General features: G+C 43.7%; 2 protein-coding genes across 22 annotated transcripts in view; both read right to left on the bottom strand.

Annotated features, from left to right (window-relative positions):
- Nucleotides 1-27164, bottom strand: part of LOC121543844 (protocadherin gamma-C5) — a 183473-nt gene that overhangs the window by 53935 nt on the left and 102374 nt on the right. The window contains exon 1 of one of the 21 annotated variants that reach the window (XM_041854071.2): nucleotides 24137-26701. The exons of 16 other annotated variants lie outside the window; for them this stretch is intronic. In XM_041854071.2, the coding sequence (XP_041710005.2) occupies nucleotides 24137-26545 (2409 nt within the window). In that variant the 5' untranslated portion in view covers nucleotides 26546-26701. Of the gene's footprint in view, nucleotides 1-2631; nucleotides 5206-5623; nucleotides 8172-8822; nucleotides 11380-20727; nucleotides 23307-24136; nucleotides 26702-27164 lie in introns of those variants that run through there. 4 more of the 21 variants (XM_041854096.2, XM_045208014.1, XM_045208032.1 and 1 more) reach the window with 4 other exon arrangements.
- LOC121543985 (protocadherin beta-16-like) lies at nucleotides 11660-14513 on the bottom strand. The gene is made up of 2 exons (XM_045206426.1): nucleotides 11912-14513; nucleotides 11660-11680 (listed from the first exon to the last, which is right to left on the bottom strand). The coding sequence occupies exons 1-2, from the start codon at nucleotides 14363-14365 to the stop codon at nucleotides 11660-11662; spliced, it is 2475 nt and encodes an 824-aa protein (XP_045062361.1). The 5' UTR covers nucleotides 14366-14513.

The following is a 27164-nucleotide window of genomic DNA, read 5'->3' as shown; positions in this document are numbered from 1 at the left end:
CAGAATACTAGTTAAGAAACACACACACACACACACACACAGCTCAGTGCATCCTGATCACCATACACACCAACCATAAACACTGCTCAAAAGTCCTACATCCAACGTTAATCATCAGACACAGCAACACACTGCTGCAGAAACAGCTGCACACCAGACGGCTGGGCTGGTGAGGAAGGAAGTACAGTATGAGCAACAGCTTGGGGCTGTGGGAAAGCAGCTTCTTCCCATAGCAGTGTGGACGATCACAAGGTCAGGAAACTACAGGCCCTTGGCACAGTGTGGGATCCAAAATGGCTGTCAAGGCAGTGGATTGCTAAATCCTTCCTCAGAGGGAAAACCACTGTTCTACAGTTCAAAGTTCATCCAAGTGGGGATCCGAACCAGAAGCAAGAAGTCATACCCAAAGGTCACCCACAAACCATCCACATGTATACACTGGACTGAACAGAACCAGACTGGATGTAGGGGTGTATGGGTCAGTGGGGTCTTACACAGTGAGTTCCCGGATTTACGGTCCATGGTAAAAGCCTTCCTCGCTAATGAGCCTGAGAACCAGGGTTTAGCGGTAAAATGTGGTTAAAAAAGATAAAGTGGACACAGATGTGGGGTGATAATGATGATAGACTGTTTCCAGAGGGACAGAGGTTTACTCAATAAAGCCTAAAGCATTTCTGTGTCGTGTCAGATGTTTATGAGAGCCATGTGCTACTCTTCTACACATCAACAGTAAACACACACACTTACAGAGCCTATACTGTATAAACATACTTATAAACTGTTTGATTCGAGCCCTGAATGCTGATTGGCTGACAGCTGTGATATATCAGACCGTATACCACAGGTATGACAAAACATTTATTTTTACTGCTCTAACTATGTTGGTAATCAGCTTATAATAGCAATAAGGCACCTTGGGGGTCTGTGGTACATGGCCATTAAACCACGGCTAAGGCTGTATCCAGGCACTCCATGTTGCGTCGTGCATAAGAACAGCACTTAGCCATGGTATATTGGCCATATACCACACCCCCTCGTGCCTTATTGCTTAATTATACCAGACAGACAGCCTATTGTCTATGCCAGTGCCTTTATCGGTCATGCACCAGTGATTCTGCCACACCACCTATCTACATACATACACCCACTGCAACTGGGTCAACTACACCCCCACCATCTAACATTACATATCATCTCTACCCATACAACAACATCATTACAACCTACTAAGGTATCTACTCACATTGACCTATAATAGCATCACTACCTTGTGAAAATGAGGGTTACTGTCACCTATTTCAGGAGGCAGCCTATCGGTTGTCCTGATCACTTCCTGTGTGTGGCGGTGGCCTGGGGTGTGGGGTTAGTATTATGGGATGCATGTGAGAGCCATATGGAGGGCATTTCCTCTCGTGCGGGTGTGTGTTACCCAGTAAATATAGAGGCCTGCAGGCCACGGGGCTCTAACAAGCCCTTTATGACGCTGTCCGCGGTGAAAGGGAGGGGTAAAGGAGGGGTAGAAAAAAAGGACTAAAAAGCTCTCCTCAGTGATGCAAACATGTGACTTGACAAGCACCACATACAGGAATAGAGGAATGTCTTATCATTCTGTCTCTCCATCTCGCTCCTCCTCTCTTGTTCTCTCTTTCCTTTCAGCGCTCCACCTCATTCATTCTCCTCCTCTTGCCTTTGATCAGCTCTCATATAGCTTTCTTTCCCTCACACCTTCCATCTTTCCCCCATATATCATTTTCTATCTACCTCATTAAGCATAACCTCAACACTTTCATTGTTTTTATAGTCGTTTAATTGTTCAACCCCTTTCCACCATGTGCTCTCCTCATAACCTCTTCCTCTGCAAACACTGCAGCTTGTGGTTTAAAATGGCTGCCGTGCATCACTAACGCAGGTGCTGCTGCGCATGAACGGCGGATGAGGTAAGCTACAACACGTCTCCTCCTCCCATCCCCCGCACTCTCCCTCTCTCTGGCTCCCTGCTACTGCCGCTCCCTCTCTCCATCCTCAATCCTTCTCTCATCACATTTTCCATCTCTTAATTCCTTCCCTCTCTTCTCTACCGCTCCTCAATATTTTCTCCTCTCTCCTCTCTCCATCCCTCTCTCGTTCTCTGCACAGTTCAAAGACAGGAACATAACAGCAACTTGTGTAAGAGAGGAAACTAGGTCAGTGGTAAATAGTGCACTGTGTGTGAGAGAGAAAAAACCTCTGCAGTGATGCTTCTCCACAGCCCCAGTCCAGCCCAGTCCAGCCCCAGCCCAGTATAGTTCTTTATGTTTATACTGTGTGTGGCCCCTTCACCAGCACTGCTCTCTATGTCCCTATATGTATTCCATAAGATGATGTCTGTATACCGATGTAAGTAGGTTTGCTGCTTTGTTTCACAGGGCAGTCTTTGGCAACACTATGGTAGCCTATATTACATAGGTATTATTCCAGGGTGAGTATAGAGGAATGTGATTACCTAATACAGGCACCATTCTGTTATTAAAGTTGACACACACAAATCTGGGTAAAATTGGTAGGTGCATGTATGGCCTAGCTAACTGCTTGTTCTTATAAGCCTGTTACAAGGATATTCGTTTTTTTCCACTGGTAAGTTACAATGCTCACCTGACTCTCTGAGATGTCATTGATCAGTTTGTCCCTCTGCGCGTGGGGGACTGTCTGTGTTCCGTCCAGACTAATGATGCTCTGACTGTAAGGTGTGGCATATTTCATATCACTCTTTCTGGAGTCGGTGGTTCCACACACCTCGTAATTGAACACGTGCTTCAAAGTACCTGTGCCTCCTACGTCTGCGTAAAGGGGCGGGTAATATGGAATAACTGGGAGATTCCCGTTGGATTTGTAAAACATGTGCTCTCGTCTCCATCTGTAGCATTTCACTGACAGTATAGCTATGATGGACACAATAAAGAGAAATGAAACTACAGCCAGAGCCAAGACTAAGTAAAAAGTCAGGTTGTCATTGTACTCCTTGTCGTGCGTAAAGTCAGTGAACTCCGAGAGCACTTCAGGGAAGCTGTCCGCCACCGCCACGTTAACATTGACTGTAGCTGAACGAGAGGGCTGCCCGTTGTCCTCCACTACAACAGTGAGCCTTTGTTTCACAGCATCTTTATCATTGACTTGGCGTATAGTTCTTATTTCACCATTCTGTAAGCCCACTTCAAACAGCGCCCTGTCTGTCGCTTTCTGTAGTTTATACGAGAGCCAGGCATTCTGTCCAGAGTCCACATCAACAGCCACAACTTTAGTGACAAGATAGCCCACATCTGCTGAACGAGGCACCATTTCAGCCACCAGGGAGCTGCTAGTCTGGACTGGGTACAGAACCTGAGGCGTGTTATCATTCTGGTCCTGGATCATTATTTTCACAGTCACATTTCTACTGAGTGGAGGGGAGCCTCCATCCTGCGCTTTTACACGAACTTTGAACTCTTGCATTTGCTCATAATCGAAAGAACGCACAGCAAGAATCGCCCCACTCTCTGCATTTACTGAAATGCACGCAGACGCCGACAATCCATTTACTTGATTATCATCGAGCAAATATGAAATATGCGCGTTATTGCCAGAGTCTTTGTCGCTGGCCTTGATAGAAAATATTGACATTCCAGGTGAGTTATTCTCAAAAACATAAGCTGTGTATGACTGTTGTGGAAACAGGGGGGCGTTGTCATTCACATCTGATATTTTCAGTGTCACTGTCTTATTAGTAGAAAAAGATGGAGACCCTTCATCTGTGGCTGTTATTGTTATGCTATATTCAGACACAGTTTCACGGTCCAATGCCTGATCAGACACTAAACTGTAGAAATTAGTAGAGGATGACTTTATACGGAATGGTAAATCAGGACTAATAGAACATTTCACCTGACCGTTTTTACCTGAGTCTAAATCTTTGATATTGAGCATGGCTATGACCGTCTCTGGGGCAGAGTCCTCGGGAATAGGGTTGGAGAATGAAATGATGCTAATCACGGGTGAATTGTCGTTTACGTCAGTCATTTCAATAAGCACTTTACTAGTGTCTGTTAAACCCCCTTTGTCTGTAGCCTCCACATCTATCTCATAACGTTTTACTTTTTCATAATCTAGCAAACCATTAACTGTAATATCGCCTGAAAATGTGTCAATATTAAACAAGCCTGATGCGCTACTACCAGTACTTCGAGAAAACGAATACGTCACCTCCCCATTTGCTCCTTGATCTGCATCAATTGCACTGACTCTCAAGATAATGGTGCCTTTTGGTGCATTCTCTGGTAAGGTTACCCTGTATACAGACTGGCTGAATAATGGAGAATTGTCGTTTGCATCTAAGACAATTACGTTGATTTTGACTGAGCCAGATTTCTGGGGGGTCCCGCCATCATAAGCAGTTAAGGTTAATTTAAGCTCTTCCTGCTTTTCTCTATCAAGTGCGGTCTGCAGAACCATTTCGACATATTTTGTTCCATCAGGACGAGATAGGGTATTCAATTTAAAATGATCGGTGGGATTCAATTTGTATGTTTGGAGAGTATTAATGGCTACATCGGGGTCATTAGCACTATCTAACGAGAACCGAGCACCGGGAGGCGCAGATTCACTTATCTCAAATCTGATTTCCTTCCTCTCAAATGCAGGAGCATTGTCGTTGATATCTAATATTTCCACATCAATTCGATGAAGCTCCATCGGATTTTCAACGATGATCTGGAAATGCAGAGAGCAGGGAGTCACTTGGGCGCACAGCTCCTCTCTGTCTATCCTTTCTTTCACCACCAGCGTCCCTTTCTCTGCATTCAGACCGATGTATTCACTGCTGTCCTCAGTAAAGATCCGAGCTCGACCAGATTTCAACCTTTTAACATCCAAACCCAGATCCTGCACGATATTCCCAACGAGCGAGCCCTTCCCCATCTCCTCCGGGATGGAATAACGGACCTGGGCGCGCGCTACCCCTGCGCGGCAGAGACAGACAAACAGCACGAGCCATGTCTGCCATGTCCATATACGCGAGCTGGTTCTCCCTGCGCCATGACAGCAAAGAACGTCCATCATCAGACCACTCAGGCTGAAAACAAGACTATAAAAAACAAAACAAAAACAATGGCTTCACAATAACGAGTATTGTGTCATCAACACGTCCCCAACGATTGTGTGCGCTCTTTTAAGAGGCTAGTTCTTATGATATGTGGAAGGGGAGTCCGCTGCGCTGTTTTCGATTGAAAAAGGAGAGGGAGGGTCTACTAATGCCTGAGCCGTATATATCCTCACATTAACCAACAGCGGCCCTTAGAGCCCTGAATAAATATTGCACAAATATCTGCACAAATGAATTTTAGGTTGCCATAAATTGTCCACGATGTTTGAGATTATATATAAAAGGCAGAAATGAAAATTATCAAATGTGAAATGTCCAAACCCCTGCAAAAGTCAAAACCCCTTGTCTTAATCAGAAGTTTTGTATGATAATCTTTTCAAATTAAATACAAAATCTGATGATTTGATATCGGCACAAGGAAGCTACAAACTTTGATTGAAATCAAACGCCATTGATGACTCAAACCATAGCGCACATGAAAAAGAAAATATATGCTGATGACGTTCTCACCTGATTATCCCCTTCATCATTGATCAGTTTGTCCCTCTGCGCGTGGGGGAGTGTCTGTGTTCCATCCAGACTAATGATGCTCTGACTGTAAGGTCTGACATATTTCATATCACTCTTTCTGGAGTCAGTTGTTCCACATACCTCGTAATTATACACGTGTCTCAGAGTGCCTGTTCCTCCAACGTCTGCGTAAAGGGGCGGATAATACGGAATAACTGGGAGATTCCCGTTGGATTTGTAAAACATGCGCTCACGTTTCCATCTGTAGCATTTCACTGACATGATGGCTATGATGGATACGATAAAGAGAAATGAAACTACAGCCAAAGCCAGGACTAAGTAAAAAGTAAGGTTGTCATTGTACTCCTTTTCGTGCGTAAAGTCAGTGAACTCCGAGAGCACTTCAGGGAAGCTGTCCGCCACCGCCACGTTAACATTGACTGTAGCTGAACGAGAGGGCTGCCCGTTGTCCTCCACTACAACAGTGAGCCTTTGTTTCACAGCATCTTTATCATTGACTTGGCGTATAGTTCTTATTTCCCCATTCTGCAAGCCCACTTCAAACAGCGCCCTGTCAGTCGCTTTCTGCAGTTTATAGGAGAGCCAGGCATTCTGTCCAGAGTCCACATCAACAGCCACCACTTTAGTCACAAGATAGCCCACATCTGCTGAACGAGGCACCATTTCAGCCACCAGGGAGCTGCTAGTCTGGACTGGGTACAGAACCTGAGGCGCGTTGTCATTCTGGTCCTGGATCATTATTTTCACAGTCACATTGCTACTGAGAGGAGGGGAGCCTCCATCCTGCGCTTTTACGTGGAACTGGAAATCTTTGATCTGCTCGTAGTCAAAAGAGCGCACTGCATGGATAACTCCACTATCAGCACTAACGGACACATATGAGGAGATGGCCACTCCATTTACCGAGGAGTCCTCCAATATGTAAGAAACACGGGCATTCTGGTTCCAGTCAGCGTCCCTGGCTTTCACTGTGAATATAGAGAGGCCCGGTGTGTTGTTTTCTATAATGTAGGCCTCATATGAGCTCCTCTCAAAGACAGGCGCGTTGTCATTCACATCTGATATCTGTAAGGTGAGAGTGACGCTGTTGGAGAGCGAGGGCACTCCCTCATCAGAGCACGTCACACTGATGTTATACTCAGAGGCTCTCTCTCGGTCCAAGTCACTATCTGTTACTAGACTGTAAAAGGCGTTAGCTGTTGATTTAATAGTGAATGGGATGTTCTCATTTATGCCACAGTTAACTTTACCATTACTTTCAGAATCAGGGTCGTTCACGCTCATCATAGCTATTACTGTGTTAGGCGGAGAATCCTCTGGTATTGAACCTGATTTGGAAATCAAATTGATAACAGGACTATTGTCATTCACGTCACTAACATCAATAATTATTTTACTTGAGTCCGAAAGGCCACCATTGTCTATTGCTTCTATATCAATCTGATAATTTCTGGCTTTTTCATAATCAATTTGGCCATCTAATATCAAATCACCATCTTCATTTATGTGGAATAACTTTGAAAGACGGTCCATGCTATTTGCAATCAAGTAAGACACTTCTCCATTTGTGCCTTTGTCTGCATCAGAAGCACTAACTGTAGTGACAACCGTTCCCTTTTGTGAATTCTCTGTTATTTTTGCCTTATAAATTGTTTTGGTAAAAACAGGCGCATTGTCGTTTGCATCTAACACGGTTACGTGTATCTGCATTGTCCCAGAAAGCTGAGGCTCTCCCCCATCCAAAGCAGTTAACAGCAAAGATATCTGCTCCTGTTTCTCTCGATCTAGAGGCTTCTGTAAGACCAGCTCTACCTTTTTACTTCCATCTGCCTGGCTATGCAATTTCAGAACAAAATTATCAGTTGGTTTCAGTGTGTAGCTTTGAAGGCCATTTAAACCAATATCTGGATCCACTGCTTTCTCTAACATGAATTTCGATCCTGTCACTGCTGACTCACTGATTTCAAATCTACGCTCAGCCTTTTGAAAACTGGGAGAATTGTCATTGATATCTGTAATTTCTACAGTTACCGGGTATAATTCCATCGGGTTTTCTAGAGTAATCTGAAAATGTAGTGCGCAAGGCGTCGTCTGTCCGCAGAGCGCTTCACGGTCTATTCTCTCTTTGATAAGGAGAACTCCCTTATCTTTATTCAGATCGATGTATTCTGCGCTGTCTCCGGTATAAATACGAGCTTTACCTGATTTCAGTCTTTTGATATCTAAACCCAAATCCTGCGCGATGTTACCGACTAAAGAGCCTTTCGCCATTTCCTCGGGAATGGAGTAACTGACCTGCCCGTGCACTGAACTGAGAGAGAGGACCGAGATAAACAACAGTACTTGCCGTGTCATTGTTCTGTCCGACATTTTCTCTGCTATATCAAACAACACAAACGTTATAATCCGTAAAGAAGTCTGTAATATTCCATTAGTTTCCAGTGCAAAACATCAAAAGAGAATATGCCCAAAGTCCACCACTAGAACAAAAGAACCGCAGACTGGTATCTCTGTACTTAGTGTTCTCTGTAACCGTGCGATCTGCTTGCGGCTCTTTCTCTCTCTAATATATCGAGATGATGGGGGAGGTACTGCTGCCAATCTGCTCTAAAACTGCAACACCCTGATCAACAGCGGCCCTCAGAGTTAATAAGTGTACACTACACACCGAATATTGCAAATCTGTATGCTCTCCAACCATGCGTAAAAGTATTTGAATGTCCAAATCCTCATACCCAACAGTAAAACACTCTTTGAGAAAATAATGATGACAATGAGCATTTACCTTTACAGTGGAGTTGTTATGCACTGTATCAACACATCAATTTATGGTTATTGGGCTTGAAATTAAATATGACGGTGATGATTACAATTTGGCCATTATGCGGTCACGTGGTGTGCAATGTTGTCACTGAGGACAAAACAGACATGGTCATAAAGGAAAACTGTAAAAGTGCATTGAAATCAGGGTCTTGGAGAAAAGAAGGCTTCAGGAAACTCCATTCAGATAGTGAAGAGTGAAACCAGGCATTCAATGTTTGAAATAAGAAAATACTCCTGAAAGTAAAAACGCTAAAATAAGAATTGCTTGTAATAAAAAATATAAGTTTTATATTATGAAACGAAAAAACAGTGACATGTTATTTTGAGGTAATGAGAGCCGATAATTCATGCTCACCTGACTCTCTGAAATGTCATTGATCAGTTTGTCCCTCTGCGAATGGGGGAGTGTCTGTGTTCCGTCCAGACTGATGATGCTTTGACTGTAAGGTCTGACGTATTTCATATCACTCTTTCTGGAGTCGGTCGTTCCACAAACTTCATAATTGAACACGTGCTTCAAAGTACCTGTGCCTCCTACGTCTGCGTAAAGGGGCGGGTAATATGGAATAACTGGCAGATTACCATTTGATTTGTAAAACATACGCTCACGTCTCCATCTGTAGCATTTCACTGATATGATGGCTATGATGGACACAATAAAGAGAAATGAGACTACAGCTAAAGCCAGGACTAAGTAAAAAGTCAGGTTGTCGTTGTATTCCTTGTCGTGCGTAAAGTCAGTGAACTCCGAGAGCACTTCAGGGAAGCTGTCCGCCACCGCCACGTTAACATTGACTGTAGCTGAACGAGAGGGCTGCCCGTTGTCCTCCACTACAACAGTGAGTCTTTGTTTCACAGCATCTTTATCATTGACTTGGCGTATGGTTCTTATTTCACCATTCTGTAAGCCCACTTCAAACAGTGCCCGGTCAGTCGCTTTCTGCAGTTTATACGAGAGCCAGGCATTCTGTCCAGAGTCCACATCAACAGCCACCACTTTAGTGACAAGATAGCCCACATCTGCTGAACGAGACACCATTTCAGCTACCAGAGAGCTGCTAGTCTGGACTGGGTACAGAACCTGAGGCGCGTTGTCGTTCTGGTCCTGGATCATAATTTTCACAGTCACATTGCTACTGAGAGGAGGGGAGCCTCCATCCTGCGCTTTTACGTAGAACTGGAAATCCTTGATGTGCTCATAGTCAAAAGAGCGCACTGCATGGATGACTCCACTATCAGCACTAACGGAAACATATGAGGACACGGGCACTCCGTTAACCGAGGAGTCCTCCAGTATGTAAGAAACACGAGCATTCTGGTTCCAGTCAGCGTCTCTGGCTTTCACTGTGAATATAGAGAGGTCCGGTGTGTTGTTTTCTATAATGTACGCCTCATATGAGGTTCTCTCAAAGACAGGCGCGTTGTCATTCACATCTGATATCTGTAAGGTGAGAGTGTCGCTGCTGGAGAGCGAGGGCACTCCCTCATCAGAGCACGTCACACTGATGTTATACTCAGATGCTCTCTCTCGGTCCAAATCACTGTCTGTTACTAGGCTGTAAAAACCATTTGATGTAGATTTAATCGTAAATGGGATATTTTCATTTATACTACAGTGTACCTGACCGTTACTATCAGAGTCAGGATCGTGGATACTGAACATAGCTACAACCGTATTTTGAAGTGAGTCCTCTGGTATTGAACTAGACTTTGAAAGTACACGGATTACTGGAGCATTGTCGTTGATATCAATAACATCAACTATTACCTTACTGGAATCTGATAGACCACCATTGTCTATTGCTTCGATATCTATTTGGTAATGTTTGGATTTTTCAAAGTCAACCTTGCCGACTAATATCACCTCGCCATTTGCATGTATATGAAAAATGTCTGATACACTATCCATACTATTCGATATGGAATAAGACACTTCACCATTTGAGCCTTTGTCTGCATCAGATGCACTAACTGTCGTCAAACAGGTTCCTTTGGGGGAATTCTCTGTTATAGTTGCCTTATAAACCGTCTGCGTAAAAACCGGAGCATTGTCGTTTGCATCTAACACTGTGACGTGTATCTGCACAGTACCAGACAGCTGAGGCTCTCCTCCATCTATAGCAGTTAAGACTAAAGATATCTGCTCCTGTTTTTCTCGATCTAAAGGCTTCTGTAAAACCATTTCTACCTTTTTACTCCCGTCGACCTGATTTTCGAGTTTCAAGACAAAATTGTCTGTGGGTTTCAGCGAGTAGCTTTGGAGACCATTTAGACCTATGTCTAGATCTCCTGCTTTCTCTAAAACGAATTTAGATCCAATCACAGCTGATTCGCTGATTTCAAAACGTTTCTCATTCTTTTTAAAGCTGGGAGAATTGTCATTGATATCTGTGATCTCTACAGTTATTTGAAACAACTCCATCGGGTTCTCCAAAATAATTTGTGAATGCAGTGCGCAAGGCGTTGTCTGTCCACAGAGCGCTTCACGGTCTATTCTCTCTCTGATAAGGAGAACTCCCCTTTCTTTATTCAGCTCGATGTATTCTGCGCTGTCTCCAGTATGAATACGAGCTATACCTGATTTCAGTCGTTTTATATCTAAACCCAAATCCTGCGCGATGTTACCGACTAAAGAGCCTTTCGCCATTTCCTCGGGAATGGAGTAACTGACCTGCCCGTGCACTGAACTGAGAGAGAGGACCGAGATAAACAACAGTACTTGCCGTGTCATTGTTCTGTCCGACATTTTCTCTGAGATGGCAAACATTACACACGTTATAATCTGTAAAGAATTATGTAATATTCCATTAGTTTTGGTGCTAAAAAAATCCAAGGAAGATGTGCATTAAGTCCACCGCTTTGGAACAAAATAATCGCAGCTCGGTGTCTCCGTGTTTAGTGTTCTCTATAGCCCGGACTGTGCGCTCTACGTGCGTCTCTGTCTAATATATCTAGATGATGGGGGAGGTACTGCTGTAAATCTGCTCTAAATCTGTAACACACTAACCAACAGCGTCCCTCAGAGTCAGGAGTGTAAAGTACACACAGAACATGCAAAACACATGTGCGCTCCAACCATGCATATTATACGCATTTCCAAACCCCAACACATATGCACTATTAAAAAGGCATGATAACAGTGACCATTTACCTTTATATTTGAGCTTTTACTCACAACACAGTAACTGGTGGTTATTGGGCGTGAACTATATGCTGGTTACAATTAGGCCATTACACAATATCACTGAATTCGCAATACAGGCATGATCATAACGGAAAGCTGTCAGAGTGTTGGAGTAAAGAAATCCATAGAAAACACAATTCAGACATTCTAGAGTGAAGCCAACTACTCAATATTTTGAAAATAAAAAGGACAACAGAACCGTAACAATATTTGCTTGTGAAATCATTGAAGTGTAAGATTATGAAATGAGAAATAGTGACGTCATTAATATTCTGAGGATATGAGAGCTGATTGGTCATGCTCACCTGATTATCCCCTTCATCATTGATCAGTTTGTCCCTCTGCGCGTGGGGGAGTGTCTGTGTTCCATCCAGACTAATGATGCTCTGACTGTAAGGTCTGACATATTTCATATCACTCTTTCTGGAGTCAGTGGTTCCACATACATCGTAATTATATACGTGTCTCAGTGTCCCAGTGCCACCTACGTCTGCGTAAAGGGGCGGGTAATACGGAATCACTGGGAGATTCCCGTTGGATTTGTAAAACATGCGCTCACGTCTCCATCTGTAGCATTTCACTGACAGGATGGCTATGATGGACACAATAAAGAGAAATGAGACTACAGCCAAAGCCAAGACTAAGTAAAAAGTCAGGTTGTCATTGTATTCCTTGTCGTGCGTAAAGTCAGTGAACTCCGAGAGCACTTCAGGGAAGCTGTCTGCCACCGCCACGTTAACATTGACTGTAGCTGAACGAGAGGGCTGCCCGTTGTCCTCCACTACAACAGTGAGCCTTTGTTTCACAGCATCTTTATCATTGACTTGGCGTATAGTTCTTATTTCTCCATTCTGTAAGCCCACGTCAAAGAGAGCCCTGTCAGTCGCTTTCAGCAGTTTATACGAGAGCCAGGCATTTTGTCCAGAGTCCATATCAACAGCCACCACTTTAGTGACAAGATAGCCCACATCTGCTGAACGAGGCACCATTTCAGCCACCAAAGAGCTGCTAGTCTGGACTGGGTACAGAACCTGAGGTGAGTTGTCGTTCTGGTCATTGATCATTATTTTCACAGTCAGATTGCTACTGAGTGGAGGGGAACCTCCATCCTGCGCTTTTACACGGAATTGGAAATCCTTTATCTGCTCGTAGTCAAAAGAGCGCACTGCATGGATAACTCCACTGTCAGCACTAACGGATACATATGAGGAGATGGGCACTCCGTTAACCGAGGAGTCCTCCAGTATGTAAGAAACACGGGCATTCTGGTTCCAGTCAGCGTCCCTGGCTTTCACTGTGAATATAGAGAGGCCCGGTGTGTTGTTTTCTATAATGTAGGCCTCATATGAGCTCCTCTCAAAGACAGGCGCGTTGTCATTCACATCTGATATCTGTAAGGTGAGAGTGACACTGCTGGAGAGCGAGGGCACTCCCTCATCAGAGCACGTCACACTGATGTTATACTCAGAGGCTCTCTCTCGGTCCAAGTCGCCGTCTGTTACTACAGTAAAGAAATTAATAGATGTCGATTTCATTATAAAGGGAATGTTTTCGTTTATCGCGCACTGGACATTACCATTTTCACCGGAGTCTGGATCTTGAATGTTTATCATTGTGACAACTGTACCAGCTTTAATGTCTTCTGATATAACACTAGTCTTCGACATCACATTAATAGCTGGTTTGTTATCGTTTGTATCAACTACGTCGACCATGATTTTACAAGAATCGGTGAGGCCTCCATCATCACTAGCCTGTACATGTATTTGATATTGTCGTGCCTTTTCATAATCAATGTTTCCTACTAATCTCACCCCACCGTTATCCTCATTTATTTCAAACAATTCGTGATTCCCATCTTGTGAATTGGAAATCGAATAACGAATTTTACTATTGGAACCTTGATCAGAATCAGACGCATTGACAGAAATTAAAACTGTGCCCTTTGGTGAGTTCTCTCTTATGGTAGCCTTATAGATACCCTGTGTAAAAACAGGTGCATTATCATTGGCGTCTAGTACAGTAATATGAATCTGCACTGTACCAGACATCTGAGGCTCACCTCCATCTATTGCTGTTAATATCAATGACAAATGCTCCTGTTTTTCTCGATCTAAAGGTTTCTGTAAAACCATTTCCACTGTCTTTCCACCATCAGGTTGGTTTTGTAGTTTCAGGATGAAATTATCGGTCGGTTTTAGTGAATAGCTTTGGAGGCCATTAATACCAACATCAAGATCCATCGCTCTCTCTAACGCAAATTTTGCACCAGTAACGGCCGACTCACTAATTCTGAATTTCATTTCACTCTTTATGAAAACAGGTGCATTATCGTTTACATCAGTTACCTCAACTGTGATGCTATAAAATTCCATCGGGTTCTCTAGAATAATCTGGAAATCTAGTGCACAAGGCGTTGTCTGCCCGCAAAGCGCTTCACGGTCTATTCTCTCTCTGATAAGGAGAACTCCCCTTTCTTTATTCAGCTCAATGTATTCTGTGCTGTCTCCAGTATAAATACGAGCTTTTCCTGATTTCAGTCTTTTGACATCTAAACCCAAATCCTGCGCGATGTTACCGACTAAAGAGCCTTTCGCCATTTCCTCGGGAATGGAGTAACCGACCTGCCCGTGCACTGAACTGAGAGAGAGGACCGAGATAAACAACAGTACTTGCCGTGTCATTGTTCTGTCCGATATTTGCCCATGCACCATGAAACAAAAACCAGGTTACAATCCGTAAAGAAGTCAGTAATATTGCATTCGTTTCTAGTTCAAAACATAAAAAGTAAACGACTCAGCAATACACCATTTTGGAACAAGAGAATCGCAGCTCGGTGTCTCCGTATTAGTGTTCTCTGTAACCCGGACTGTGCGCTCTGTGTGCGACTCTTTCTCTCTCTAATATATCGAGATGATGGGGGAGGTACTGAAACAAATGTTATATGAAACAGCAACACACTAACCAACAGCGTCCCTCTGAGTTCAATCCACTGAACTACAGATATACTTTAAAAAAAGATAAACATTCCAACATAATTGGGAAAGATTGAGTCTCCAAACTATAAAACACAGTACAACTATGCTACAAGCAGGCCAATGTATTAATGGCAAATGTTAACCAATATGTCAGTGAGATATGAACAAACAAGGTCTAAAGATAATACACATTGAGTGAAACTGCTACTTTTGGAAACTGCAGGCTCACCCAAAGAAATACAGATTATTTGCAAAGCACAGCTGTCCATGGCGGTGGTGCTGAAATGTCCATATATCAGCGGAATAAAGAGCATTTCTGACTATGGAAAATTGCCAGGTACACAGACTTGGTCTCCCGAGTGGTACAGTGGTCTAAGGCACTGCATCGCAGTGCTAGCTGTGCCACTAGAGATCCTGGTTCGAATCCAGGCTCTGCTGTAGCCGGCCGCAACCGGGAGACCAATGGGGCGGCGCACAATTGGCCCAGGGTAGGGGAGGGAATGGCCGTCAGGGAGGTAGCTCAGTTGGTAGAGCATGGCGTTTGCAACGCCAGGGTTGTGGGTTCGATTCCCATGGGGTATGAAAATTAAAAAGAATAATGTATGCACTAACTGTAAGTCGCTCTGGATAAGAGCGTCTGCTAAAATGACGTAAATGTAAAAACATAAATGTTGATTTCAAACAGATGAATTCACCGATAGCCTACATTTAGACATAGATGGAAATATATCATTTTCGGGAAAATATAAATGATTCAAATATAACAGACCTCTAATGGGGAGTCTGGTTCATCCAGGATGTTCTTTTCACTCTGCAGCCGCTGCATCGTCCCTGTAGAACTGGGGTCCATTATCAGTACGTTCTGACTACACGGTCTGGCGAACTTACAGTCACTCTTTCTGGAGTCAGTCGTCCTGCACACCTCGTAATTGTACACGTGCTGTAGAGTTCCTGTCCCCAAAGTGTCTGCGTAACGTGGTGGATAATATGGAATAACCGGGAGGTCGGAATGATAGAGGATGCGAGACTGTCTCCATCTGTATATTTTCACTGATATAATAACCACTAAACATGTGATGAACAGAAATGAGACTACAGCCAGAGCCAAAACTAAGTAAAAAGTCAGGTTGTCATTGTACTCCTTGTCCTGCGTAAAGTCAGTGAACTCCGAGAGCACTTCAGGGAAGCTGTCCGCCACTGCCACGTTAACATTGACTGTAGCTGAACGAGAGGGCTGCCCGTTGTCCTCCACTACAACAGTGAGCCTTTGTTTCACAGCATCTTTATCATTCACTTGGCGTATGGTTCTTATTTCCCCATTCTGTAAGCCCACTTCAAACAGCGCTCTGTCAGGCCAGGCATTCTGTCCAGAGTCCACATCAACAGCCACCACTTTAGTGACAAGATAGCCCACATCTGCTGAACGAGGCACCATTTCAGCCACCAGAGAGCTGCTAGTCTGGACTGGGTACAGAACCTGAGGTGAGTTGTCGTTCTGGTCCTGGATCATTATTGTCACAGTCACATTGCTACTGAGAGGAGGGGAGCCTCCATCCTGCGCTTTTACGTGGAACTGGAAATCCTTGATCTGCTCGTAGTCAAAAGAGCGCACTGCACGGATGACTCCACTATCAGCACTAACTGACACATATGAGGACACGGGTTCTCTGTTAACCGAGGAGTCCTCCAGTATGTAAGAAACACGAGCATTCTGGTTCCAGTCAGCGTCTCAGGCTTTCACTGTGAATATAGAGAGGCCCGGTCTGTTGTTTTCTATAATGTAGGCCTCATATGAGCTCCTCTCAAAGACAGGCGCGTTGTCATTCACATCTGTTATCTGTAAGGCGAGAGTGACGCTGCTGGATAGCGAGGGCACTCCCTCATCAGAGCACGTCACACTGATGTTGTACTCAGAGGTTCACTGTCCAAGTCACTGTCTCTTACTAGGCTGTAAAAAACATTTGATGTAGATTTAACAGTAAAGGGGATATTTTCATTTATACCACAGTGTACCTGACTGTTACTATCAGAGTCAGGACCAGTTTTGCATGTTATTTTGGCATTCATACTTGTCACATATCAGTTTGCAAATAATGTAAAAAAATAAATAAATGAGTTAACAAAGTAAGGCAGCTCCAAAATGCAGCTGTTTCAGCCTAGCTCAATGCTTTCTGTGGTGTGGCAGCCAGCGGAAAATACAGAGCGTAGGGGTTGGTATTGTTCTCTAGTTGCGCCATGATTGTCTCAGTGTTCTCTCACTCATGGGTCATGGGGACACAATGTCACCGCAAAATGAACGGGGAGAGCAAAAAAATTCTAGCCCCTTGGGTGCAGCCATAGAGTTACATTAGAAGTTAAATCCAAGAAGGCTCAAGGTCATTGGCCACAGATAAAATGAGTTCAAATCACGTTATATCTACCGTAGATTTGATTGGACTGATCATGTCAACATCATACTTTCAAAATCTTAGCTATCAAGCTAGCAGTCATCATCATGAATCAAGTCGACAATCTACAGGCAAATCTTTTCCAACCGTTGTCATATGAAGAGAAATTATGGAGAGAAATTATAGATAAAACGTATCGGTGCTCATCGGCCATTGGACATAAACATTACACAACAAATTGGAAATCGCAAATTCAACAATGATTGGTTTGGAAGGAATTAGTGGCTAACTGCAAGCCAAAGCAACCACTAACCTGCTATTCAGTGGAGTGGGTGTGTGGTCCAAGTCTGGGTTTAAGGGTCTCCTTTCCAAGCTTAAAAGGATAAACATTCAACATTGGCCATGCTGTCAATCCAGCATGACTTCTGCCACGTTCAGAACAACTGGAAACTCGGAACTGGGAAATGTCAGACTTCGGTGAGTTCACGACAACTTGGAACTCGGAAAAAAATGATCGCAGACTGGGAAAATACGTTTTGAACGGTCATCCAACTCTGAATTCCAAGTCGGGAACTCAGGCCTCTTAATAGAGCTCCGACCTGAAGATCGCTGATGTCATGATTAGAATTTGTTTTTTTCAGAGTTCCCAGTTGTCTTGAATGCACCATAAATCCAGAGAATGCCAGACTTTGATGACAAAGTTTGATGACAAAATTTGCCCACGAAGGACCACCGCGCCACCTTCCTGTTCAAGTGAGCACAGCACAACAAGGTGAGTCCAAATTTGTCTTGTATGCTGCTGTAAAAATGATGTTATATGCCAGGGAGATATGATACTATAGCTAAGAAAGTAATACTAAGTGTATGTTGTGTAGTAAGCTGTTAGTTGTTGGTGGTGTTGGTATAGCCTGTTTTAGAGAAATGTCATCATTGAATATTGTATGAGCTTTCATTGTCTGCTTATATGCCCCCTTTATTTATCCTAAGGTTCTGACTTGGTGTACATGGAGAATACTGTAAGAACGGCCCATGTTCTGAATTCTGTCACTGTACATTTCAAAAGTGCTGAACAAATAGTTATATTGACTACGTCCGCCCTAGCTTGCTCATTAATGTCTTAATCAAAATTACGGATTGCCTCTTGTCCGCTTGTCTTCCCCTTATGCTATAGTTTGTACACCTCAATTGTCAGTAGAAACCACATTTGTTTAAGCAAGTCAACCATATCAGCTATGTTTTTTTTAAAGGCAGTAAATGAGGCTGAATTAACTGTTTCACTACCAAACAAGGCTCCGGTGATAGCCAGGTGTAGCGGTTGTAAGGATTCACTACATGGTGCTGAAAAGAAAGCTCTGCTGTTGGGATAGCTTTATGTAGGCCTTAACAGATTGTGGGCACCGTTTGTCACCACTATAGTGAAAATAATATATTGTTTAGTGTTGTGTTGTGTAGTTGCTTTGCTGGCATGCATCTAAAACATTTTATTTGAGTTTTCCCCACCAAGATTTACATGCTAAAATCACCACTGCTCAAGAATGATTTGTGAATGCAGTACGCAAGTCGTCATCTGTCCACAGAGCGCTTCACGGTCTATTCTCTTTTTGATGAGGATAACTTCTCTTTCTTTATTCAACTCCATGTGATCTGTGCTGTCTCCAGTATGAATACGTGCTATACCTGTGTTATATCTAAACCCAAATCCTGCGCTATGTTACCGATTAAAGAGCCTTTAGCTATTTCCTCAGGAATGGGTTTAGATCAGTCTCCCGAGTGGCACAGTGGTCTAAGGCACTGCATCACAGTGCTAGCTGTGCCACTAGAGATCCTGGTTCGTATCCAGGCTCTGTCGTAGCCGGCCGCGACCGGGAGACCCATGGGGCGGCGCACAATTGGCCCAGTGCCATCCAGGGTAGGGGAGGGAATGGCCAGCAGGGATGTAGCTCAGTTGGTAGAGCATGGCGTTTGCAACGCCAGGGTTGTGGGTTTGATTCCCATGAATCAAAAAAAAAAAAAAAAACGTATGCACTCACTAACTGTAAGTCGCTCTGGATAAGAGCGTCTGCTAAATGACTAAATGTAAATGTAAATGAATGGAGTAACTGACCTGCCCGTGCACTAAACTGAGAGAGACAATCGAGATAAACAACAATACTTGCTGTGTCATTATTCTGTCCGACATTCTCTCTACGATATCAACACACAAGTTATAATCCGTAAAGAATTCTGTAATATTCCATTAGTTTCCGTGCCCAAAAATTAAAGGAAGATGTGCCTAAAGTCCACCGCTTTGGAACAAAATAATCGTAGCTCGGTGTCTCCGTGCTTAGTGTTCTCTATAGCCCGGACTGTGCGCTCTGCATGCAACGCTGCGTGCAACGCCAAGAGCCTTGGCGTGACCCTGGACAACACCCTATCGTTCTCCGCTAACATCAAGGCGGTGACCCGATCCTGTAGGTTCATGCTCTACAACGCTCGGAGAGTACGACCCTGCCTTACACAGGAAGCGGCACAGGTCCTAATCCAGGCACTTGTCATCTCCCGTCTGGATTACTGCAACTCGCTGTTGGCTGGGCTCCCTGCCTGTGCCATTAAACCCCTACAACTCATCCAGAATGCCGCAGCCCGTCTGGTGTTCAACCTTCCCAAGTTCTCTCACGTGACCCCGCTCCTCCGCACACTCCACTGGCTTCCAGTTGAAGCTTGCATCTGCTACAAGACCATGGTGCTTGCCTACGGAGCTGTGAGGGGAACAGCACCTCCGTACCTTCAGGCTCTGATCAGTCCCTACACCCAAACGAGGGCACTGCGTTCATCCACCTCTGGCCTGCTGGCTTCCCTACCTCTGCGGAAGCACAGTTCCCGCTCAGCCCAGTCTAAACTGTTCGCTGCTCTGGCACCCCAATGGTGGAACAAGCTCCCTCATGACGCCAGGACAGCGGAGTCACTCACCACCTTCCGGAGACACTTGAAACTCCACCTCTTTAAGGAATACCTGGGATAGGATAAAGTAATCCTTCTACCCCCCCTTACCCCACCCCAAAGGAAAAAAAAACATATTGTAAAGTGGTTATCCCACTGGCTATAAGGTGAATGCACCAATTTGTAAGTCGCTCTGGATAAGAGGGTCTGCTAAATGACGTAAATGTAAATGTAAAAACGCTTTCTCTCCCTAATATACCGAGATGATGGGGGAGGTACTACTGCAAATCTGCAACACACTAACCAACAGCGCCCCTCTGAGTTCAGGAGTGTAAACTACACACAGACTATGCAAAACACATGTGCTCTCCAACCATGCGTATTATATACGCATATCCACACCCCAATTCATATGCATTATTAAAAAGGCATGATAAGAGTGACCATTTACCTTTATATTTGAGCTTGTATGCACAACACAGTAACTGGTGGTTATTGAGCGTGAACTATATGCTGGTTACAATTAGGGCATTATGCAGTATCACTGAATTCGCAATACAGGCATGATCATAACGGAGAGCTGTCTATCAGGGTGTTGGAGTAAAGAAATCCATAGGAAACACAATTCAGACATTCTAGAGTGAAGCCAACTACTCAATATTTTGAAAAGAAAAAGGACAACAGAACCGTAACAATATTTGCTTGTGAAATCATTAAAGTGTAAGATTATGAATGAGAAACAGTGACGTCATGAATATTCTGAGGATATGAGAGCTGATTGGTCATGCTCACCTGATTATCCCCTTCGTCATTGATCAGTTTGTCCCTCTGCGCGTGGGGGAGTGTCTGTGTTCCATCCAGACTAATGATGCTCTGACTGTAAGGTCTGACATATTTCATATCACTCTTTCTGGAGTCAGTTGTTCCACATACGTTGTAATTATATACGTGTCCCAGTGTCCCAGTGCCTCCTACGTCTGCGTAAAGGGGCGGGTAATACGGAATAACTGGGAGATTGCCATTGGATTTGTAAAACATGCGCTCACGTCTCCATCTGTAGCATTTCACTGACAGGATGGCTATGATGGACACAATAAAGAGAAATGAGACTACAGCCAAAGCCAGGACTAAGTAAAAAGTCAGGTTGTCGTTGTATTCCTTGTCGTGCGTAAAGTCAGTGAACTCCGAGAGCACTTCAGGGAAGCTGTCCGCAACTGCCACGTTAACATTGACTGTAGCTGAACGAGAGGGCTGCCCGTTGTCCTCCACTACAACAGTGAGCCTTTGTTTCACAGCATCTTTATCATTGACTTGGCGTATAGTTCTTATTTCCCCATTCTGTAAGCCCACTTCAAATAGCGCCCTGTCTGTCGCTTTCTGCAGTTTATACGAGAGCCAGGCATTCTGTCCAGAGTCCATATCAACAGCCACCACTTTAGTGACAAGATAGCCCACATCTGCTGAACGAGGCACCATTTCAGCCACCAGAGAGCTGCCAGTCTGGACTGGGTACAGAACCTGAGGCGCGTTGTCGTTCTGGTCCTGGATCATTATTTTCACAGTCACATTGCTACTGAGTGGAGGGGAGCCTCCATCCTGCGCTTTTACACGGAACTGGAAATCCTTGATCTGCTCGTAGTCAAAAGAGCGCAGCGCATGGATGACTCCACTATCAGCACTAACGGATAAATATGAGGAGATGGGCACTCCGTTAACCAAGGAGTCCTCCAGTATGTAAGAAACACGGGCATTTTGGTTCCAGTCAGCATCTCTAGCTTTCACTGTGAATATAGAGAGGCCCGGTGTGTTGTTTTCTATAATATAGGCCTCATATGAGGTTCTCTCAAAGACAGGCGCGTTGTCATTCACATCTGATATACGTAAGGTGAGAGTGACGCTGTTGGAGAGCGAGGGCACTCCCTCATCAGAGCACGTCACACTGATGTTATACTCAGAGGCTCTCTCTCTGTCCAAGTCACTGTCTGTTACTAGACTGTAAAAGGCGTTAGATGTTGATTTAATAGTGAATGGGATGTTCTCATTTATGCCACAGTTAACTTTACCATTACTTTCAGAATCAGGGTCGTTCACGCTCATCATAGCTATTACTGTGTTAGGACGGGAATCCTCTGGTATTGAACCTGATTTGGAAATCAAATTGATAACAGGACTATTATCATTCACGTCACTAACATCTATAATTATTTTACTTGAGTCTGAAAGACCTCCCTGATCCTTTGCCTCAATAAATATTTGATAATGTTTTTGTTTTTCATAATCTATACGACCAATCAATTTCAATTCGCCGCTGTCACGGTCTATCTCAAACAAATCCGACACACCAGCGGTGCCACTTGATGTAGAGTAGGTAACCAGACTATTAGACCCTTTGTCCGCATCAGATGCTCTGACAGTAGTTAACACGGCTCCTTTAGGAGAATTCTCAACCACCGTGGCTTTGTAAATCTCCTGCGTAAAAACCGGAGCATTGTCGTTCGCGTCTTGTACTGTGACATGGATTTGCAGCGTCCCAGACATCTGAGGCTCGCCTCCATCCATTGCTGTTAACACTAATTTAATATGTTCTTGTTCCTCTCGATCTATTGGCTTCTGTAAAACCATCTCTACCTTTTTACTACCATCTGGCTGGTTTTTCAGTTGTAATGCAAAGTGATCAGTGGGTTTAAGGGAGTAGGTTTGAAGACCGTTAACACCAACATCCGAATCCACTGCCCTCTCCAGCATAAATCTGGCTCCGGTACCTGCAATTTCACTAATCTCAAATTTCATTTCACTTTTTCCAAAACTGGGAGCATTATCATTTATATCTATGATCTCAATCGTTACTGTATATAATTCCATTGGATTCTCTAAAATCATTTGAAAATCAAGGGCGCAAGGCGTCGTCTGTCTGCAAAGCGCTTCACGGTCTATTTTCTCTTTGATAAGGAGAACTCCTCTTTCTTTATTCAGCTCGATGTATTCTGCGCTGTCTCCAGTATAAATACGAGCTTTACCTGATTTCAGTCTTTTGATATCTAAACCCAAATCCTGCGCTATGTTACCGACTAAAGAACCTTTCGCCATTTCCTCCGGAATGGAGTAACTGACCTGCCCGTGTACTGAACTGAGAGAGAGGACCAAGATAAACAACAGTACTTGCCGTATCATCGTTCTATCCGACATTTTCCTTTCACCATGAAACAACAAGCACGTTATAATCCGTAAAACAGACTGCAATATTCCATTCGTTTCCAGTTGAAAACATCAAAAGGTAAATTACTCAAAATTCCACAATTCTGGAACAAAAGAATCGCAGCTTGGTGTCTCCGTGCTTGGTGTTCTCTATAACCAGGACTGTGCGCTCTGCGTGTGGCTCTTTCTCTCTCTAATATATCGAGATGATGGGGGAGGTACTGCTGTAAATCTGCTCTAAAATTGCAACACACTGACCAACAGCGGCCCTTTGAGTTCGATGCAATGAACTACACTAAATACATTCCAAAACAATGAAGAGGTATTTCCAATCAACAATGTTAATTTCAAATTTAAACTAGCCCACTGACAGAAAATATCAAACATTATACGACCTTAATTCTCATCACTGGCAATAGAAATCTAATGCCATATATATTCTGAAATACTTTAGCTTTCTATTAAGTTAAAGTAACATCACATAGCATATCCTATGGCGAGCAAATTGCATGAAATATAAAACAAGAAGCTAATGTAGATTCTAAATTAAATGATAACACGTTATGTCAGAGGTAATATGACACGATGAGTGTGAGTGAGGTAGGCCGATTGAATGTTAACATGGAGTCAAATAGCAACAAGTCTTCACTTGAATCATGTCACCGATATAACACCTTGAAAGTACCTAAGCCTATTCGTAGTAGCTCAAAATAGATAGAAATTGTTCTGGACACATGCGGGAAAATATTGACACACTCGTGTAGTTTTGAATTATGCAGCGGGAAAAATCTATTGACTTTAGTTCTACATCATACTTTGACGTGTGAATGGAACTCTCACTGGAGCTCAATGAATAAAGCGCCGCTGTCCACAGCCCTGGTGCTGAAAAGACCACAAGTAGGCGATCTGAAAATGCGACCGGAATATTACGAATTTCAGATAATCGAAAAGGTTGTTACCAAGCATACTTGAGTGAATAGTACAAATAATTGTCATTAACACCAACCTCTAGTGGAGAGTCTGGTTCATCCAAGATGTTCCTTTCACTCTGCATCCGGTGCATTGTCCCTGTAGAACTGGGGTCCATTATCAGTACGTTCTGACTACAGGGTCTGGAGAACTTACAGTCACTCTTTCTGGAGTCAGTCGTCCTGCACACCTCGTAATTGTACACGTGCTGTAGAGTTCCTGTCCCCAAAGTGTCTGCGTAACGCGGTGGATAATACGGAATAACCGGGAGGTTGGAATGATAGAGGATGCGAGACTGTCTCCATCTGTATATTTTCACTGATATAATAACCACTAAACATGTGATGAACAGAAATGAAACTACAGCCAAAGCCAAGACTAAGTAAAAAGTCAGGTTGTCATTGTATTCCTTTTCGTGCGTAAAGTCAGTGAACTCCGAGAGCACTTCAGGGAAGCTGTCCGCCACCGCCACGTTAACATTGACTGTAGCTGAACGAGAGGGCTGCCCGTTGTCCTCCACTACAACAGTGAGCCTCTGTTTCACAGCATCTTTATCAGTGACTTGGCGTATAGTTCTTATTTCCCCATTCTGTAAGCCCACTTCAAATAGCGCCCTGTCAGTCGCTTTCTGCAGTTTATACGAGAGCCAGGCATTCTGTCCAGAGTCCACATCAACAGCCACCACTTTAGTGACAAGATAACCCACATCTGCTGAACGAGGCACCATTTCAGTCACCAGGGAGCTGCTAGTCTGGACTGGGTACAGAACCTGAGGCGCGTTGTCGTTCTGGTCATGGATCATTATTTTCACAGTCACATTGCTACTGAGTGGAGGGGAACCTCCATCCTGCGCTTTTACACGGAACTGGAAATCCTTGATCTGCTCGTAATCAAAAGAACGCACTGCATGGATGACTCCACTATCAGCATTAACCGATACATATGAAGAGACGGGCACTCCGTTAACCGAGGAGTCCTCCAGTATGTAAGAAACACGGGCATTCTGGTTCCAGTCAGCGTCTCTGGCTTTCACTGTGAATATAGAGAGGCCCGGTGTGTTGTTTTCTAAAATGTAGGCCTCATATGAGCTCCTCTCAAAGACAGGCGCGTTGTCATTCACATCTGATATCTGCAACTTGAGAGTGACGCTGCTGGATAGCGAGGGCACTCCCTCATCAGAGCACGTCACACTAATGTTATACTCAGAGGCTCTCTCTCGGTCCAAGTCACTATCAGTTACTAGGCTATAGAATCCATTAGATGTAGATTTAATGCTGAAGGGAATGTTTTCATTTATCCCACAGTTTACCTGACCGTTACTATCAGAGTCTGGATCGTTAACGTTGATCATAGCTATAACTGTATTTGGGCTCGAGTCCTCAGCTATTGAACTAGACTTTGACATTATATTAATAACGGGACTGTTGTCGTTGACGTCAATTATATCTATGATTATTTTACTAGAATCGGATAGTCCTCCCTCATCCATTGCCTCAATAAACATTTGATAATGTTTTGCTTTTTCATAATCTATTTGACCAATGAGTCTAAGTTCACCACTGTCGCTGTCTAACTCAAACAGATCAGTACTGCTGGACAAAGAATATCGAACGAGACTATTTGACCCTTTATCCGCGTCAGATGCACTGACTTTCGTCAATAAGGTTCCTTTAGGAGAATTTTCAACAACTGTTGCTCTGTATATCTCCTGCGTAAAAACCGGAGCATTGTCGTTTGCATCTAATACAGTGACGTGTATCTGCACTGTTCCAGACAACTGAGGCTCCCCTCCATCGAGGGCAGTTAAAACTAAAGATATCTGTTCCTGTTTCTCTCGATCTAAAGGCTTCTGTAAGACCATCTCCACCTTTTTACTCCCATCAGGTTGATTTTTTAGTTTTAACTGAAAATTATCAGTGGGTTTAAGGGTGTAGCTCTGGAGACTGTTAATGCCAACGTCAGGATCCATTGCCCTCTCCAGCATAAATGTAGAGCCAGTAACAGCGGTTTCACTAATTTCAAAACGTCTCTCGTTCTTTTTAAAACTAGGAGAATTATCGTTTACATCTGTAATCTCAACCGTTACTCGAAAGAATTCCATGGGATTTTCTAAAATAATCTGAAAATGCAGTGCGCAAGGCGTCGTCTGTCCGCAGAGCGCTTCACGGTCTATTCTCTCTTTGATAAGGAGAACTCCCCTTTCTTTATTCAGCTCGATGTATTCTGCGCTATCTCCAGTATAAATACGAGCTTTACCTGATTTCAGTCTTTTGATATCTAAACCCAAATCCTGCGCTATGTTACCGACTAAAGAGCCTTTCGCCAATTCCTCGGGAATGGAGTAACTGACCTGCCCGTGCACTGAACTGAGAGAGAGGACCGAGATAAACAACAGTACTTGCCGTGTCATTGTTCTGTCCGACATTTTCCCTTCCCCACGAAACATCAAGCAGTTTATAATCCGTGAAGAAGTCAGTAATATTCCATTCGTTTCTAGTTCAAAACATCAAAGGTAAATGACTCAACAATACACCATTTTGGAACAAAAGAATCGCAGCTCGGTGTCTCCATATTAGTGTTCTCTGTAACCCGGACTGTGCGCTCTGCGTGCGGCTCTTTCTCTCTCTAATATATCGAGATGATGGGGGAGGTACTGCTACAAATTTGCTATGAAACTGCAACACACTAACCAACAGCGTCCCTCTGAGTTCAATCCACTGAACTACAGATATACTTAAAATATATATATATATATTCCAACAAACAGTACATGGGAAAGATTGAGTCTCCAAGCTATAAAACACAGTAGAACTATGCTAACACCACAAACAGGCCAATGTATTAACGACAAATGTAAACCAATATGTCAGGGAGATGTGAACAAACAAGGTCTAAAGATAATACACGTTGAGTGAAACTGCTACTTTTGTAAACTGCAGGCTCACCCATTGAAATACAGATTATTTGCAAAGCAACGCTGTCCATAGCCGTGGAGCTGAAATGGCCACGTCAGTGGAATAAAAAGCATTTCTGACCATGGAAACTTCCCAGGAACACAGTCTTGA

Source organism: Coregonus clupeaformis, chromosome 3 (assembly GCF_020615455.1).
Source record: "Coregonus clupeaformis isolate EN_2021a chromosome 3, ASM2061545v1, whole genome shotgun sequence".
Classification (NCBI taxonomy): Eukaryota; Metazoa; Chordata; class Actinopteri; order Salmoniformes; family Salmonidae; genus Coregonus; species Coregonus clupeaformis.
The sequence above is the reverse complement of the archived record's forward strand: the minus strand, read 5'-3'. Positions and strand labels throughout refer to the sequence as shown.